The sequence below is a fragment of the Borostomias antarcticus genome (genome assembly GCF_949987555.1).
Source record: "Borostomias antarcticus genome assembly, chromosome: 6".
NCBI lineage: Eukaryota > Metazoa > Chordata > Actinopteri > Stomiiformes > Stomiidae > Borostomias > Borostomias antarcticus.
The window spans coordinates 14082823-14099869 of record NC_140239.1 but is presented as its reverse complement, the minus strand read 5'-3'; the positions used below and the strand labels follow the sequence as shown (position 1 = coordinate 14099869).

Sequence of the window (17047 nt, the reverse complement as noted above, 5' to 3'; positions counted from 1 at the left end):
CGAATCCAAAGTTGTGTCCGTATGGCTCCATGGTCTCACAATGTCAAGAAAATATTATTTGGCCATTTTGAGGAGAAAATGCACGTTTACAAATGATCTCCTGGAAATATCGATGTTGAATTCTGAAAAAATATGTTTTGTCGAAAGTTGTTTTCCCAATGCCAAGTCACCCATGTCAGGAGCTTATTTAGGCGAAAGGTGAACGTTGTCAAGAGTTTGACTAAAGCGCCCATAGTAGATCAGATCACAACACACCTCTCGATACGTTGACCTTCCTGGACATTGTCGTGAAATCAGCATCATGGCGCTCCTCAGAGGTAGATATGCTTGGGCAATATTGAAAGAAGTAACCATAAATGCATGCATGCACTCTAGTGGTAACGGACCATTGTTAGCTAGCTAACATTTTGTGGGTGTCTGGTATAGCGAGCTAGCCATATGTAGCCTGTGCAGAAACCACCAACTGTCAATATCTGTATATCAGGAGACTGTCAAAGTGATTGATCACTGGGTGTCGAGTGCTATTTAATGCATCATGTTTTGTATTATGTGTAGAGAGACATGTAGCCATCAGGTACCTAGGGAGGCAGCAGTCAGGACTCTGTACCTCAACAACTCATACTCTCTCTCTCTCTCTCACTCCTCTCTCTCCCGCTCCTCTCTCTCTCTCCCTCCTCTCTCTCCCCCTCCTCTCTCTCCTCTCTCTCTCTCCCTCCTCTCTCTCTCTCTTCACTCTCTCTCCCCCTCCTCTCTCTCCTCTTCATCACTCTCTCCCCCTCCTCTCCCCCCCCTCTCTCTCTCTCTCCCCCTCCTCTTCTCTCTTCTCTCTCTGTCCTCCTCATCCTCTAGGTGTATTTGTTGTGTCTGCCAAGCGGACACCGTTTGGGACCTACGGTGGCGTGCTGAAGGACCACAGCGCCACGGATCTGGCCACGCACGCCGCCAAGGCTGCCCTTGCCGCCGGGGGCGTGGCTCCAGAGCTGGTCAACAGTGTCATCATGGGGAACGTCATGCAGGTAACCTGGCAACCCCGGAACTTTGGGGAGAACGAACACCATTAGAGGAACAAGCCGATGGGCGAACGGTAGCAAGAAAACCAACTCCCTCTGTAGAGGTGCAGCACAGGACCTGTGCCCTGACTAATGGTTAGTGATGCTTCCCTCTCTCTCCCTCCCCCTCCCTCTTTCTCTCCCTCTCTCTCTCTCTCTCTCTCTCTATCTCTCTCTCTCTCTCCCTCCCTCCCTCTCTCTCTCTCTCTCTCTCTCTCTCTCTCTCTCTCCTCCAGAGTTCAGCTGATGCTCCCTATATCTCTCGTCACGTGGGTCTGAGGTGTGGGGTTCCCATCCCGGTTCCTGCTCTCACCGTCAACCGGCTGTGTGGCTCCGGGTTCCAGGCCATCATCAACGGCGCCCAGGTGAGCCGGCCGAGACGGGGCGGCGCCCTCTGGGGCTCGGGAGGGAGAGCGGCTCGTCCAGTGGCCGCAGGGTCGGCGGTTCAAATCCCGCCTCCTCCTGTCCACATGTTGAAGTGTCTTTGGCCAAGCCACTGAATCGCAAACGTCTCTCAATGAGCAGCTGCAGCCATTGGTGTGTGAATGAGAGGCACTTATATAGCGCCTTGGATAAAAGCTCTATATAAGAGCAGTCCATTCACCATCTACGTGGAGAACATGGGGGAGCATTGTGTTGTTCTCAGCTACCTGATAGGTGTCAACACCGAAGGTCATCAGGTCACTGTGTTCCTGATGGGTGTCAACACCGAAGGTCATCAGGTCACTGTGTTCCTGACGCTAATGCCACTGAAATTATAACAGGAATTATAACCCTCTTTTGGCTTGTGTGTGTCCCTTTTACAACTTCTTACTGTGTGTGTGTGTGTGTGTGTGCGTGTGCGTGTGCGTGTGCGTGTGCGTGTGTGCGCGTGTGCGTGCGTGTGTGTAGGAGATCTGTCTGAGGGAATCCGAGGTGATTCTGTGTGGAGGATCAGAGAGTATGAGTCAGGCGCCATACGCCGTGCGCAACATTCGCTTCGGAACCAAGTTTGGGTTTGATCTGAAGGTGTGAACCCATGATGATAACCAGCCTACAGTAGGAAACCTTCTCACACTGTCAATGACAACTACACCTGTTCACACTGTCCATGACAACGACCCCTGCTCACACTGTCCATGACAACTACCCCTGCTCACACTGTCCATGACAACTACCCCTGCTCACACTGTCCATGACAACTACCCCTGCTCACACTGTCCATGACAACTACCCCTGCTCACACTGTCCATGACAACTACCCCTGCTCACACTGTCCATGACAACTACCCCTGCTCACACTGTCCATGACAACTACCCCTGCTCACACTGTCCATGACAACTACCCCTGTTCACACTGTCCATGACAACTACCCCTGCTCACACTGTCCATGACAACTACACCTGTTCACACTGTCCATGACAACTACCCCTGCTCACACTGTCCATGACAACTACACCTGTTCACACTGTCCATGACAACTACCCCTGTTCACACTGTCCATGACAACTACCCCTGCTCACACTGTCCATGACAACTACCCCTGCTCACACTGTCCATGACAACTACACCTGTTCACACTGTCCATGACAACTACCCTTGCTCACACTGTCCATGACAACTACACCTGTTCACACTGTCCATGACGACTACCCTTGCTCACACTGTCCATGACAACTACACCTGTTCACACTGTCCATGACAACTACACCTGTTCACACTGTCCATGACAACTACACCTGTTTACACTGTCCATGACAACTACACCTGTTCACACTGTCCATGACAACTACCCCTGCTCACACTGTCCATGACAACTACCCCTGCTCACACTGTCCATGACAACTACCCCTGCTCACACTGTCCATGACAACTACCGCTGCTCACACTGTCCATGACAACTACCCCTGCTCACACTGTCCATGACAACTACACCTGTTCACACTGTCCATGACAACTACCCCTGCTCACACTGTCCATGACAACTACCCCTGCTCACACTGTCCATGACAACTACCCCTGCTCACACTGTCCATGACAACTACCCCTGCTCACACTGTCCATGATAACTACCCCTGCTCACACTGTCCATGACAACTACCCCTGCTCACACTGTCCATGACAACTACCCCTGCTCACACTGTCCATGACAACTACCCCTGCTCACACTGTCCATGACAACTACCCCTGCTCACACTGTCCATGACAAACACAGGAAGTACACAAACCAAACAAATGTCAAGGCATGTCGAAATGTTGAAAGACATGAACGTACACATAGTAGCTGTATGCATGTAGTCTTTCAAGCACAATTAATCACATTCTCATCATCCAAAAACCACATGAGGGCTAACTGTCCTGCCTGTCTGCCTGTCTGCCTGTCTGTCAGCTGGAGGACACGTTGTGGGCTGGCCTGACTGACCTGCACATTAAGATCCCCATGGGCATCACAGCAGAGAACCTGGCAGAGAAGTACCAGATTTCCAGGGAGGAGTGTGACCAGTACGCACACACCACCCAGCAGAGGTGGAAGGAAGGTCAGACCTCCTCAGCACTTCAGCTTCTACATATCACATTTACACACACCCCACTCAGATACACTTAGTTAGGAGGTACAACGTAAAGAGAACACGTTAAGGAAGGGAGGGGAGGAGGGAGGGAGGGAGGGAGGGAGCGATTTTAGAGAATTCAGAGCCACAGCCTGGTGGTTTACTCTGGTAAAGGAATACATGTAGTTTCTCCTGCTCACTTCCCTTCAGCATTAGACCCTGATAGGTCAGTCTGTGTCAGACCATGATAGGTCAGTCTGCGTCAGACCCTGATAGGTCAGTCTGCGTCAGACCATGATAGGTCAGTCTGCGTCAGACCCTGATGGGTCAGTTTGCGTCAGACCCTGATGGGTCAGTCTGCGTCAGACCCTGATAGGTCAGTCTGCGTCAGCAGGAAACCTCATTCTGAACAACTTCTCCAGACATTCTGTTAAGATACATAAAGTTGGGGACCGTTATCTACATTCATACTATACCCTGGCCTGAGAAAGTCTACTCTTCTCTACATTCATACTATACCCTGCAAAAGTGGAAGACGCCTCTCAGTTTTTCTGAAGTGTACGTTGCCCACGAGTCTCTTCTGTTCTGACTGTTCTCTTCTTGGTCTTCCTGTTCTCTTCTCTTCTTGGTCTTCCTGTTCTCTTCTCTTCTTGGTCTTCCTGTTCTCTTCTCTTCTTGGTCTTCCTGTTCTCTCCGCCACATGCAGCCCAGGAGGCTGGGCGCTACGTGGCGGAGATGGCGCCCATCGAGGTGAAGGCCAAGAAGGGCAAGGTCCCCATGACCCAGGACGAGCACCCGCGCCCACAGACCACCCTGGAGCAGATGGCCAGGCTGGCACCCGTCTTTAAGAAGGGAGGAACCGTTACGGCCGCCAACGCCTCGGTGAGTAGAACACACTCACTGACCACTCTTGAGTAGAACACACACCTACAGCTGACCACTCTTGAGTAGAACACACACCTACAGCTGACCACTCTTGAGTAGCACGCACACTTACAGCTGACCACTCTTGAGTAGCACACACACCTACAGCTGACCACTCTTGAGTAGCACGCACACTTACAGCTGACCACTCTTGAGTAGCACACACACCTACAGCTGACCACTCTTGTCTGGAAACTAGGAATGAAAACATAATCATTAAAAAAGTAATTTTCTGATTTCTTACTGATAATAGGCTTACTGTAATATTATTACTTGACATGGGTTAATTTTAACCAATCGGATGTCCTCGTCCACAGGGCGTGTCTGACGGAGCTGCAGCAGTGGTCATAGCCAGTGAGGATGCATTGAAGGAGCACAAGCTCACCCCATTGGCCAGAATAGTGGCCTATCACGTCTCAGGCTGTGACCCAAGCATCATGGGAATCGGTGAGTGGCTGATCTCAAACAGGCTGAGTTCTGAATCACATTCTTCCATACTAGATAGTACATCAGAAAAGGATGTAGTATACCCCAGTATATAGTATGCCACATGCAGTATGGCAAAAATACCAGGATGTCCTACTAGATCCGGTCGTATTTTTGCAAGTATGCAAGCCAGCACACTTTTCTAGCTATTCTGACCCACAATCCTGTGCGTAGCGGAAACGCGTCACATGTGCGAGTCACGCCAGAGGTGTCATCCCAGAGGTGTCATCCCAGCTGTGGACGACTGTTGCTTCATGGACTGTGACGGATGTGGTCAAATTTCAAGGCGCAATGTTATGACAAGGAAGTATGTCCCCATTGGATGTGTACTACATGCAAAGAACAGGGGCAGCTGTAGTACGTACTTTGTAGGGGCAGCTGTAGTACGTACTGGTAATAGAAAGTATAAGTATGCGATTGAGAACGAGACTGGCACTACTCAGTCTCTGAATGCTGGTCTGTGATTGGTGGGTTGTGTCTTGGGGAGCATGCTGATCTTTTCTTGCTGATCTCAGGCCCAGTCCCGGCCATCACTGAGGCTCTGAAAAAAGCTGGTCTCTCCCTCCAAGATATGGACCTGGTGGAGGTGTGTCCGCTCTACATATACAACTAGACCTTTTGGGGACCAATCACATTATTCCTGGGTGTTTTGGTATCGTGGAAATGGTTCATATGTGATGTCAGAGCTCATTAATCAGATCTCAGTAACGGTGTGTGTGTGTGTGTTTGAGGTGAACGAGGCGTTTGCCGCCCAGTTCCTGGCTGTGTCCAAGGCTCTGGGTCTGGACCCTGACAAGACCAACGCCAACGGGGGCGCCATCGCCCTCGGACACCCCCTCGGGGCCTCCGGAGCACGCATCACCAGCCACCTGGTCCACGAGCTTAGGTCACACACACACACACGCACGCTCACACACACACACACACACACACTCTCACACACACACGCTCACACACACACACACACATACACACACTCTCACACACACGCGCGCACACACACACACGCACACTCTCACGCGCGCACACACACACACACACACACACACATACTGTTAGCCTTTCACCTGATATGTCATATGCATGTCAAAGCATTCTCTCGCACTGCATGATGATGATGGTGGTGGTGGTGTGTGTGTGTGTGTGTGTGTGTGTGTGTGTGTGTGTGTGTGTGTGTGTGTGTGTGTGTGTGTGTGTGTGTGTGTGTGTGTGTGTGTGTGTGTGTGTGGTGTTTTGTGATGTTTCCCAGGCGGCGAGGCGGTCAGTACGCTGTAGGATCTGCCTGCATCGGTGGAGGTCAGGGCATCGCCATCATCATCCAGAACGTCCAGTGAACAAGAGAGCAGACCGCCTGGACGTCCAGTAGAGCACCAGCCTTGAGACTGACTCCCCTGAACCTCCTTATACTACGCTTATTAACGCCATCCACACTTCCAGTAAAGGAATACACACTCACGAAACACACAAGATTAGTGGAATCGACCTGTATCAGAAAAGAACGGAAGAATCTGCACTATTCACAAGGACACACATTCTCTTCAGATGTACGAGGACTTTGTTTAGCATGGAAGATGAGGATGTTAGTGTGCTTGGTAACTAATACTCCCTTCTTGGCAGCTTCATGTACTCATGTGTCATGCTACTTTGTAGGGTTCTAGAAGCCATAAAGAGGGTGGGTGAAGAGGCCATACGAATTCAGAGGGCTAACTAAGACGCGTTTACTGCTATCTCTGTTAAAGCGTGTTTGCAGGTGCCTAACCCTAACCTTACCCTACACTGCTAGTTCATCTCTGTTCCTCTGTGGCATGGGAACACTTGAATGAGGAAAACTGTAAAGGTTTCAGTCTGAGTAACATGGACTATGTGTGAGTAGAGAGAAAATGCTCTCTCTCCCTCTCTCTCCCTCTCTCTCCGTTGCCTTTGAACGCTCCTCACTCTGCTGCCTGCAGATTCGCACTGTGCCCAAAATAATGTGTCAACACTGTTGGATTGTCTGTAAAGGTTCATTTTGTAGATCTAATTTCAAAATCAACTCTCAATAAAGTTTGGGTTTCCTGTCCAATGTGTGCCCTGTTGTCTGTCTGGATCATGTTTATGAGCTCATGGTATCAGTCTATCATGTTTATGAGCTCATGGTATCAGTGTCACTGCGTCATTATTCCTTCAATGGGAGCGCTGCAGTTCTCTTTATTAATGAAGGTCTGATGAGTTACCTTTTCCATCTCAAGCTCAGCTAACCTGTTCAGGTACATGGTAAAGCAGCTCTATTATGGAAGGGATGTATTCATATTATAGTGATCTTGTAACTGTCTCTGTGAGAGGATTTGTCTGTTATGAGCAACTGGCTAACTTTCAAACGCACCTATGATCATGCGCCTCCCTACTCCTCACTCCACTAAACCCCTCCTGCTATCTGGAAACAGCCTGTTTCTCCAAACCCCAGGACTCAGCTCTGCTCTATGGAGACCCTGCTTCTTCATACCCCAGGACTCAGCTCTGCTCTATGGAGACCCTGCTTCTTTATACCCAGGACTCAGCTCTGCTCTATGGAGACCCTGCTTCTTTATACCCAGGACTAGACTCTGCTCTATGGAGATCCTGCTTCTTCATACCCAGGACTAGACTCTGCTCTATGGAGACCCTGCTTCTGCTCTATGGTAGACCCTGCTTCTTCATCCCCCAGGACTCAGCTCTGCTCTATGGGAGACCCTGCTTCTTCATCCCCCAGGACTCAGCTCTGCTCTATGGAGACCCTGCTTCTTCATACCCAGGACTAGACTCTGCTCTATGGAGATCCTGCTTCTTCATACCCAGGACTAGACTCTGCTCTATGGAGACCCTGCTTCTGCTCTATGGTAGACCCTGCTTCTTCATCCCCCAGGACTCAGCTCTGCTCTATGGGAGACCCTGCTTCTTCATCCCCCAGGACTCAGCTCTGCTCTATGGGAGACCCTGCTTCTTCATCCCCCAGGACTCAGCTCTGCTCTATGGAGACCCTGCTTCTTCATACCCCAGGACTAGACTCTGCTCTATGGGAGATCGGGCCTTTTGATCAGCTGCCCTCTGCCTTTGTAATGCCCTCCTTGACAATCGGAGGGCACCACAGACTCTGGGTTCTTTTAAGACTGGTCTAAAGACTTACTTATTTAGAAAAGCTTTTAGTATGTAATATATATATATATATATATAATATTTTAATTAGTGTCTTTTTTCTTAATGAATTTGTGACTGTTTCAGCACTTTGAGATGAAAAGTGCACTATAAATAAAATGGATGTGTATTTATTATTCTTATTTTATTATGATTATTATTATTGTTGTTGTTATTATTATTATTTAAAGTAATAATTTCCTATAAAGTTGTAATAAAGATGAATATAGGGTCACAGGCTGTAATACTCTTCTGGACTACAAGTGCCATGAAAACCCGATATCGACGCTCTTTGCGTCAACGTCACTTGCTACGTGGTTATAAACGTAACGTCCCCGGATGTCGGTCTTTTTTTCATAGCAAAGGTAGGAATGGCTTCTCCCCACATTTGTCCAGAAATAAAATCAGCTTTCATCGTAGAGAAATAGGCTAAATTATGCTTTCACGTTAACCTGAAGTTATTTTAGTTGAGTTAAAGGTTATATAAGAGTGAAAATTGGCGTGTTTCATAAATGATGTATTAGAAATATACTACCTAATGTGTCGGAAGTTTAGGCCTGTGGCTACATGCTATCTAGTTGAACGCGTTGTATAGCCCTGTGCCAGTGTCTGCGTCTCTATGTGTTGTGTGTGTGTATTACGATATAATCCTGTTATGTGGCGTGTTCACTATATGCGTGTTTGTGTTGCACATAATCATCGGTGTAAATTCTTCAAAACAATCGAGGACTGGCATCTAGCTTGCTCCACTAATCAGAATGAGCCCGGTTGGGTAGCTTGCTAACCACCTAGCCTAGCTAGCTTAGCTGCAGTCATGCCTTTCAGTTAGACCTGTGCACGTCATACTGTTGCTCTAACAGCCTCGCCATTCTAAATTACATTGGACGTGTAGCTATATATATTCTGCTTCAGTTCAAATGTAGCTAGCTGTTGTTGTGGACAGTACCTTTTTGTTATGCTCTCATTCTCAATGACATGCTGTTGAATCCACTGCTGCTAGCTAGCTACAGTCCAAGGTGCTTGACTATGGAGTGAACCAGCCTTGTCGACTGTTTACATGTCTCCCTCCTCTGCCCTGCTCAGATGGCTGAGGGGGATAAGAAGAAGGCTGTCAAGAAGCACTGCAGCCGGAACCCGGTTCTGGCCCGGGGCATCGGGCGCTACTCCCGCTCCGCCATGTTCGCCCGCCGGGCCTTGTACAAGAGGAAGAACAAGACCACTGCCACCAAGGTGAGACGCCGCGACACGACCACGGAACCCGGACCGCTGGCGCTTAGCGCAGGGCGACCCAAACCTCTACCGCTGGACCCAGGAACAGACTTGTTCCGCAAACACCTGGCCGCACAGGAAGATGCTTAATATTGGATGGCTTAGTCGGTCACTTGGCCTTTACTCGGCCTGATCCTCTGTCTGTACGGTAGCTGTGGTCAGCTAGGCTGACTGGCTCTGTTGTAATGGTAGCTATGGTCTGCTAGGCTGACTGGCTCTGTTGTAATGGCTGTTTTGTGTGTCAGATTGAGAAGAAGATGAAGGCCAAGGTCTCAGCCACAGTCACCAAGACTGTGGGAGGGGACAAGAATGGAGGCACTCGCGTCGTCAAGCTGCGCAAGATGGTGAGTCCAGATACGCAGATACGTGAACACATGTTCATCAAAATATTGGCCCCCTGATTTATAGGATATAGTTATTTGTAACGTGAACACATGTTCATCAAAATATTGGCCCCCTGATTTATAGGATATGGTTATTTGTAACTGGATGTCTGATGTAGATGCCAACGCAATGGTTTTTAATCCCTCCCATTCACTCTCTCCTTTCCCCTCTCTCTCTCTCTCCTCCTCCCTCCTCCTCCCTCCCCCCTCTCCTCCTCCCTCCCCCCTCTCCTCCTCCCTCCCCAGCCTCGCTACTACCCCACAGAGGACGTCCCTCGTAAGCTGAAGAGCCATGGGAAGAAGCCGTTCAGCCAGCACAAGAGGAAGCTGCGTTCCTCCATCAGCCCTGGAACAGTCCTCATCCTGCTCACTGGACGACACCGCGGGAAGGTGAGCACCCAGGATACACACACACACACACACACACTCAGGATATACACACACACACACCTCATCCTGCTCACCGGACGACACCGCGGGAAGGTGAGCACCCAGGATACACACACACACACACACTCAGGATATACACACACACTCCTCATCCTGCTCACCGGACGACACCGCGGGAAGGTGAGCACCCAGGATACACACACACACACACTCCTCATCCTGCTCACCGGACGACACCGCGGGAAGGTGAGCACCCAGGATACACACACACACACACACACACACACACACTCACACAGTCCTCATCCTGCTCACCGGACGACACCGCGGGAAGGTGAGCACCCAGCACACACACACACTCAGGATACACACACACACGCACTCAGGATACACACGCTCATACACTCAGGATACACACGCTCACACACATACTCAGGATACACACGCTCACACTCGCGCTCAGACACTCACACTCTCAGACGCACACACACAGACCTGCAAACTCTAGAGTAGAAAAAGGTGACGATGTGAAACTAAGTTCGGGTAGGAGTCCAGGGCCATCCTCCCTCAGAAGAATTTTAGGGATTTTAATATGCAAATGAAGCGTTTTGGAGCGTTTTGAAACTAGAATTTCAGTGTGTGTAGATACACGGCTAATACTAGGCACATAGTATATCCATCCCATATTATACAGTTAGATATATCCCTGTTGAAGCATTTTAAAATCAGAATTTCAATCATCAAAATTTTCCTGAAAAGAAGTTAATACATTATAAAATAATACTTGGTAATTTACTCTGGTAATAGTTTATTTCAACCAATTACTCTTTTGTACATATCTCCCTCTTGCCTCTCAAAAGGCACTGCTAACCTGCTCTGCCTCTATGGACCAGCCTCCACGCTCCGTGACTGGGTTAGCTAGCACTAATGAACCCACTGACTGGCTTAGCTAGCTAGCTAGCACTAATGAACCCACTGGATGAGCTATACGAGATTGTCGCAGTTGTGTTGACTAAGTTCACATCTAGCTACACAATTAGCCAAAAGACACGTGCAGTTTCCGAATAGTTTCTGAAGAAAACATCAGTATTGGATGCCTAACTTAGCCTGCGAGGCAGTCAGTCAGTTAGCACTTCAAGCATCAAGGCTAACGTTAGCTAGCTAGGCTAGCCGGAACATTCTGGAAAGACGGTCAGAAAAGAGAGTAACTGTTTGGTTTGGTTCCTAAAATTATCACCTTATAACATGATGTCAAGCCACAATACTGGTAACTGAACCAAGCAAACCAATAAATAGCTAAGTTGTTTCTTGTCCAAAAAGCTTTACCTCGATTTTAGGCAAGGTTTCCATCCGTCAGGTTCAAGGCTCGAGGGTTGAAGGTGTCCCGACTTCAAGCGGACCTCACGAAGCAGATGAGATCAGAGTTCTGATCCAAGTTCCGATTGGCCCATAGAAATGCCACAGAATGACTACACTACGCTATCCAATAAGGTTGATGCTAGCCTGAACACCGGCGGGAAGGACAGTCTCATAGCAAAAACAGATAATGAGCCATTGCCGACACGCTCTCACTCGCGCGCACACACGCTCTTGCGCACACACACACTCAATCTCTCACTCGCATGGTGAAGAGCACATCTCCGGCACCGTGGGGGGGGGGGCTGATCGCTCCCACACACTGAGCACAGCTCCGGCACCGTGGGGGGAGGCTGATCGCTCCCACACACTGAGCACAGCTCCGGCACCGTGGGGGGGGGGCTGATCGCTCCCACACACTGAGCACAGCTCCGGCACCGTGGGGGGAGGCTGATCGCTCCCACACACTGAGCACAGCTCCGGCACCGTGGGGGGGGGGGGGGGTCGGCCGTCGAGTGCAGCTTGATGGGCACAGGGACACTCATGCTATTGAAATGGGAGCGTGACGTTTGGTGAGACGAAACCTGGTTATGTAACAGGTGGTCTGTGAAGCAACGGGGGGGGGGGGGGGGGGCGGCTTATCTTGTCAAGAGTATGCCCATACTTTAACAGGATTTATTTGCATCCTTTTTCAGTTTGAGTCCATTTCTGTTGACATTTAATTCACAAATGGGGCTGGTAATATGCAGCACTTGTCGTGTCATGTTAACTGATGCCCTGATCTCAGCAGTGATGCTAGCTCCCTAGCTTTAGTGGGTGGAGGGATCGTTTCAACGTTGAGTTTTGAAGGAGGTTTGGGGTAACTGTACACAGTCACGGAAGACCATAGTAGACCCCTGGCATTAGGAGTCCATAGTAGACCTCACACATTATACACAGTCCAGGAAGTCCATAGATGGATATAGTCAGTCCAGTAAGTCATTAGTAGACCCCCCACATTAGTAGTCCAGAATGTGAAATGAGGAGTAAACTCTGGATTTGGAAACTAGTTTTGGTCCATTTAGGACTGAATGACCTCTCTCTCTCTCTCTCTCTCTCCCGCCCTCCATGCAGCGTGTGGTGTTCCTGAAGCAGCTCTCCAGTGGTCTCCTGCTAGTTTCTGGTGAGGACAGCTAGTCCATTTATAACCCTATTGTGGTGATGTTCGTTATTCACTCAGAGTTTGAAACACAAAATCCTACTTGATTAAAGGCTTTGCTTGTATACGTCTGTGGAGATGCATTGTGGGTAGTGGTAGATGTGTGTGGTCCAGTAATCCTCTGAACGCTTCCTTCTCTCAGGCCCCCACACCCTGAACCGCGTCCCCCTGCGCAGGGCACACCAGAAGTTCGTCATCGCCACGGCTACCAAGGTGGACATCTCTGGCATGAAGATCCCCAAGACGCTGTCCGACGCCTACTTCAAGAAGAAGAGGCTGAGGAGGCCCCGGCACCAGGAGGGCGAGATCTTCGACACAGAGAAAGAGGTATGGAGATGAGGCCCCAAACAGCCGCTCTTTCAAAAACCTCAACACATGCTCACAGAAATGAGCGTGCTCTGATGTGGAAGACGCATGTTAAAGGCAGGGATGATTGGTTGCCCCGAACCTTGTGCTCTGGGTGCCCTGAATCTTATAATTTCTCAGTCAAGCTTGTGGATGAGGTCCCACAGCGTGATTGTGCCAGCGTCTGACTAGTGTCCTCCCTGCTGTGTGTGTGTGTAGAAGTACCAGCTGACGGAGCAGAGGAAGGAGGACCAGAAGGCCGTGGACTCTGAGCTGCTGCCCCTCATCAAGAAGGTCCCTCAGCTGAAGGGCTACCTGCGCTCGTCCTTCTGCCTGTCCAACGGCGTGTACCCACACAAGATCGTTTTCTAAACGTGTTAATAAACGAGTACCACACATCTCCATGCCGTCACTCTGTTCTATGGGTGGAAGTCTGAATGTGGAATGTCCGGTACATGGATATGGCTTGTTTGTGGGTTGGGTAGTTCTCTAGAAGGTCGCCAGTTAGGACCTGTGAGGGATGGAGATTTTCTGTTGCATTGCCCTACCTCTGATCCTGTAATCCAATCGCTTCCTGGTTGGTGTTAGTGTTGCTGGCAGGATTGTAACCAGAGTCATTAAAGCAGTCTGGGGTGTTGTGTTGCATCCATGCGTTGTTGGGGTTGAGGCCTCCTGGCGCCTTGATGGGCAAACAAACCTGAGTCCAGTCCACCTCACAGCTGAGGGCAGTATTTTAAACACTGACACACCGGTTGAATGTGACACTTGCCAGTTGTCTTAAGGCAACACGTATAATTTTTTTAATATTAAGTCATTTCAATGTCTAAACTTGAGCCCAGATTTCCCAGGAATATAAACAGGAAGTCTAAAGGCACTTTGGTGTAAGTGAGCCTAGCGTTGGTCCTGGGGTAAGTGAGCCTATGGTTGGTCCTGGTTGGAGGCCAGAAATGCACTACAAGGACAATGTTATCAACCGGGACATTAACACCTACTTCACCAGAACTAAAGAACGGACATATTTAATCTAAAAACCTAGAAAGTTTGACCAACCATGTGAATCCTTTAAAATAACCTGATAAGGCAATGTTTTAGTTCAGTTCATTGTTGTATTCAGGGCCTTGTCAAAGTCAATTTATTCAAGTCTGCAGTTATGGGTAAAATAAGTATGCAAGCCTAAATAGGTTGCATCAGGTAACATGGGCCATAACTACTATTAAAAATAGAGCTGAATTCGCAGCATCATTTTTTTGTGTTTTACATTAGAATGTGAAGTGAATGTATGGTTTTCAGATTTTAAAAGGATGGCTTGTTCTCACCTGAGCCATTGTGTTGGTTTTCAGATTTTAAAAGGATGGCTTGTTCTCACCTGAGCCATTGTGTTGGTTTTCAGATTTTAAAAGGATGGCTTGTTCTCACCTGAGCCATTGTGTTGGTTTTCAGATTTTAAAAGGATGGCTTGTTCTCACCTGAGCCATTGTGGGTTGGGGTTCTATTTATATGTTACTGCAGCAGTCACTAGTTACATAATCAGTGGTGATGGTGGTCAATATAACTCCCTAGTCTGATTACAAGCACTTCTAAAAAGGGTTTGTGCATTAATATGTCAGCTGTGTGGTGTGAACAGCTAAAATAAACTACTCCAGTAGGTAAATCCAGACAGCCATACATCGCTTTAATAAAATTAAAAAAAAATAGACATCAAATCTAATGTCATAGAAAAACAAAAACATAAATACAAGTATTTAAGTTGTAAAAATTAAGTGTTTTTTCACATGGCCATGTTATTTTCCATAAACAAAGAGGAACAGAGTAGAAAGCAGCACAGAAGGCGTTGACCAGGAATGATGAAGCCTTTCTGTTGAGTCAGTCAGTATTTTAATGGTCAGTTGGTGTTGAGTGGAGACGGGCACCTCAGCCAGACTTGAAGAGCAGGATGGCCACCTGGCCCAAGTAGAAGTATATGAAATGCTTGGTCTCGTGAGTCACGTAGCTGCCAAAGTTCCTCCCCACGATGCAATGCCAAGTGGGGTTGTACTTCTTGTCAAACTCCTGGGAGGGGCGGGCACAGGAATACATCAGTTAACACAGAGACCAACGAGGGGAACGCTACTCTGCGCAGAAGGTTCTCCAACACCGGCAGCCATGAGCAGAGAGAGGGGGGCTGAGGCCAGGGCCCGCTGAGTGAGTGTGGCCATACTAGCAGGAGCACAAGACTGGAATAAACCATAGAAACTCTCATGCTTGTTTAAAACCTGATTCACTGTCTGTTTAACAGGTGACATGCATTTGTAGATTAGGGGATTCAATTAAGTCTGGATATTAATAACGCGTGGTATTACAGAAAGCATGTGCATGAGACGTGTGTGAGGGTCAGTGAAACGTGTGTACCTTCTTGATGTAGGCAGCGATGTCTTTCTCAATGTTGTACTTCTCCAGAGCCTGGGTGGCGCACTCCACGGCGTCCTGCTGCATCTCCTCCGACATGTCGGCATTCTTGATCACCGCCTTTCTGTCAGACATGGTTGCCCTGGGAGACCAAAGCACAGACGCGTTGTTGATCAGCGCAGCTATGAAGAGGCGGGAAGGCACCGCATCCAGCATCTCTACAGAAGCGCCTCATCACGTCCCCAAGCGTGCGAGCATGCCGGACTCGGGATGAAACGCTACTCTACTCGAAGGAGCTTGAAAAGTCAGGCTAAGCGTCTTAGATCGAGGCTTAAGCATTAGCGACTGGTCTTGGTCGTATCGTGCAGCACCTCGGCTTGAGTTGCCGAGTTACATAATGGCAGGCGAATGACATCCCCATTGAACCAGCTATTATCCCATCAACGTTGCATAACATCTCCAATCACAGGGCTGGCCACCGCTCTCTGCCTGGTTTCTATGGATACCGCCTGCTGCTGCTTTTCAGAGGAGAATCTCCTGGTCGGTAGAGAGTGATGATGAGCTCACTCTGCTCCTGGCGCTAACGTTACTAGCTCACGCTAGCTAACTAACGTTAACGGATGTTTATGTTATTTTATTGTAGCTACAACATGGATCAGTGCACATTGACTTAGTAAGCTAGCTAACGCAAACCGCTCGCTATCTTTCAGTTACAAATAGCTAGCTAGAAGTTTACATGTCGTTACAGCAAACCCGCGGGTTAGCTAGAAGTAAGCTAGCTAGCTATATGTTATGTCTGCTAACGTTAGCTAACTTGCATGAAGCTGTCAAGTCAACCGTTGAAGACATTAGAGCTGGTTCGCCAGCCTGTGTAGCGTTAGTCTAGCTAGCACTATGTTAGCAGCAGCTCCGTGCAGAAAATGAATGACGATAACATTAGGTAACGTTAAGCATGACCAGCACATCAATTCGGCGCTATGAATCCTCTCAATTTAAACAACCAACATAGTCATATGCGTAAGGCTTATCAAATGTGAAAAATAATTTACACGGATTTACCTGTTATTCCAAACGTTTGTTGGCTCTCTACTTTATAAAGGAGCAGCTTGGACACACAGCTTCAACTCCCGCAAAGTGGTTGACAAGAAAGATGAAGGTGTGTAACTGACAGAGAACCCGATCGCAGATGTGTCCTATTGGCTGTCAGTAACGTATGCAACACAGCGATTGGCCAGTCTTTGCAGGTTCCACTGGTGTTTCTCCCTGCATTTTATTTCAAACCATCATGCTTTGCGGCTCACAAGCGTCGTTGGTTTCTGTGACAACGGGGGGCGGGTAACATCCTAGCCTAGCCCAGCTTGCTAGCTAGCTAAACAACTTGTAGCTAGTATAGTTAACGTATCTTCACGAGATTCTGCCATACATGAGTTAACGCTACTAGGCTATTTTACTTTGAAATATGACTAACTGTTCCTCCCCAGAACAGATGCAGATGTTTATAGCTACGGCTAACATTAGGTTAGCTAGCTATGGTCTTGCCAGTAATGTTAGCTATCTAGCTATAGTTTCACCATCAAATGGCA

At 48.6% G+C, this 17047-nt stretch overlaps 3 protein-coding genes across 3 annotated transcripts; 2 read left to right on the top strand and 1 right to left on the bottom strand.

Moving 5' to 3' along the window:
- The first annotated feature begins 200 nt into the window (after positions 1-200).
- acaa2 (acetyl-CoA acyltransferase 2) lies at positions 201-6948 on the top strand. The gene is made up of 10 exons (XM_084439369.1): positions 201-317; positions 850-1016; positions 1286-1414; positions 1941-2057; positions 3419-3566; positions 4285-4460; positions 4820-4949; positions 5504-5574; positions 5720-5874; positions 6238-6948. The coding sequence occupies exons 1-10, from the start codon at positions 302-304 to the stop codon at positions 6320-6322; spliced, it is 1194 nt and encodes a 397-aa protein (XP_084295495.1). The 5' UTR covers positions 201-301; the 3' UTR covers positions 6323-6948.
- A 2256-nt stretch (positions 6949-9204) lies between these two features.
- rpl6 (ribosomal protein L6) lies at positions 9205-13480 on the top strand. Its single transcript, XM_084439421.1, has 6 exons — positions 9205-9368; positions 9653-9751; positions 10037-10180; positions 12650-12698; positions 12877-13061; positions 13299-13480. The coding sequence occupies exons 1-6, from the start codon at positions 9222-9224 to the stop codon at positions 13449-13451; spliced, it is 777 nt and encodes a 258-aa protein (XP_084295547.1). The 5' UTR covers positions 9205-9221; the 3' UTR covers positions 13452-13480.
- Positions 13481-14730: 1250 nt separating this feature from the next.
- dynll1 (dynein, light chain, LC8-type 1) lies at positions 14731-16640 on the bottom strand. Its single transcript, XM_084440401.1, has 3 exons — positions 16524-16640; positions 15468-15606; positions 14731-15128 (listed from the first exon to the last, which is right to left on the bottom strand). Exons 2-3 carry the CDS (start codon positions 15597-15599, stop codon positions 14991-14993), a joined length of 270 nt encoding a protein of 89 aa, XP_084296527.1. The 5' UTR covers positions 15600-15606; positions 16524-16640; the 3' UTR covers positions 14731-14990.
- Positions 16641-17047: the final 407 nt, after the last annotated feature.

Excerpts from the sequence above, each read along its gene's own strand:
- acaa2 (XM_084439369.1), top strand. Across the intron at positions 3,567-4,284 it reads CCAGCAGAGGTGGAAGGAAG|CCCAGGAGGCTGGGCGCTAC; the intron begins GTCAGACCTCCT and ends CGCCACATGCAG. Across the intron at positions 4,461-4,819 it reads TTACGGCCGCCAACGCCTCG|GGCGTGTCTGACGGAGCTGC; the intron begins GTGAGTAGAACA and ends CCTCGTCCACAG.
- dynll1 (XM_084440401.1), bottom strand. The coding sequence starts at position 15,599 with ATGTCTGACAGAAAGGCGGTGATCAAGAATGCCGACATGTCGGAGGAG. Across the intron at positions 15,129-15,467 it reads TCGCTGCCTACATCAAGAAG|GAGTTTGACAAGAAGTACAA; the intron begins GTACACACGTTT and ends CGCCCCTCCCAG.
- rpl6 (XM_084439421.1), top strand. The coding sequence starts at position 9,222 with ATGGCTGAGGGGGATAAGAAGAAGGCTGTCAAGAAGCACTGCAGCCGG. Across the intron at positions 9,369-9,652 it reads ACAAGACCACTGCCACCAAG|ATTGAGAAGAAGATGAAGGC; the intron begins GTGAGACGCCGC and ends TTTGTGTGTCAG. Across the intron at positions 12,699-12,876 it reads TGGTCTCCTGCTAGTTTCTG|GCCCCCACACCCTGAACCGC; the intron begins GTGAGGACAGCT and ends TCCTTCTCTCAG.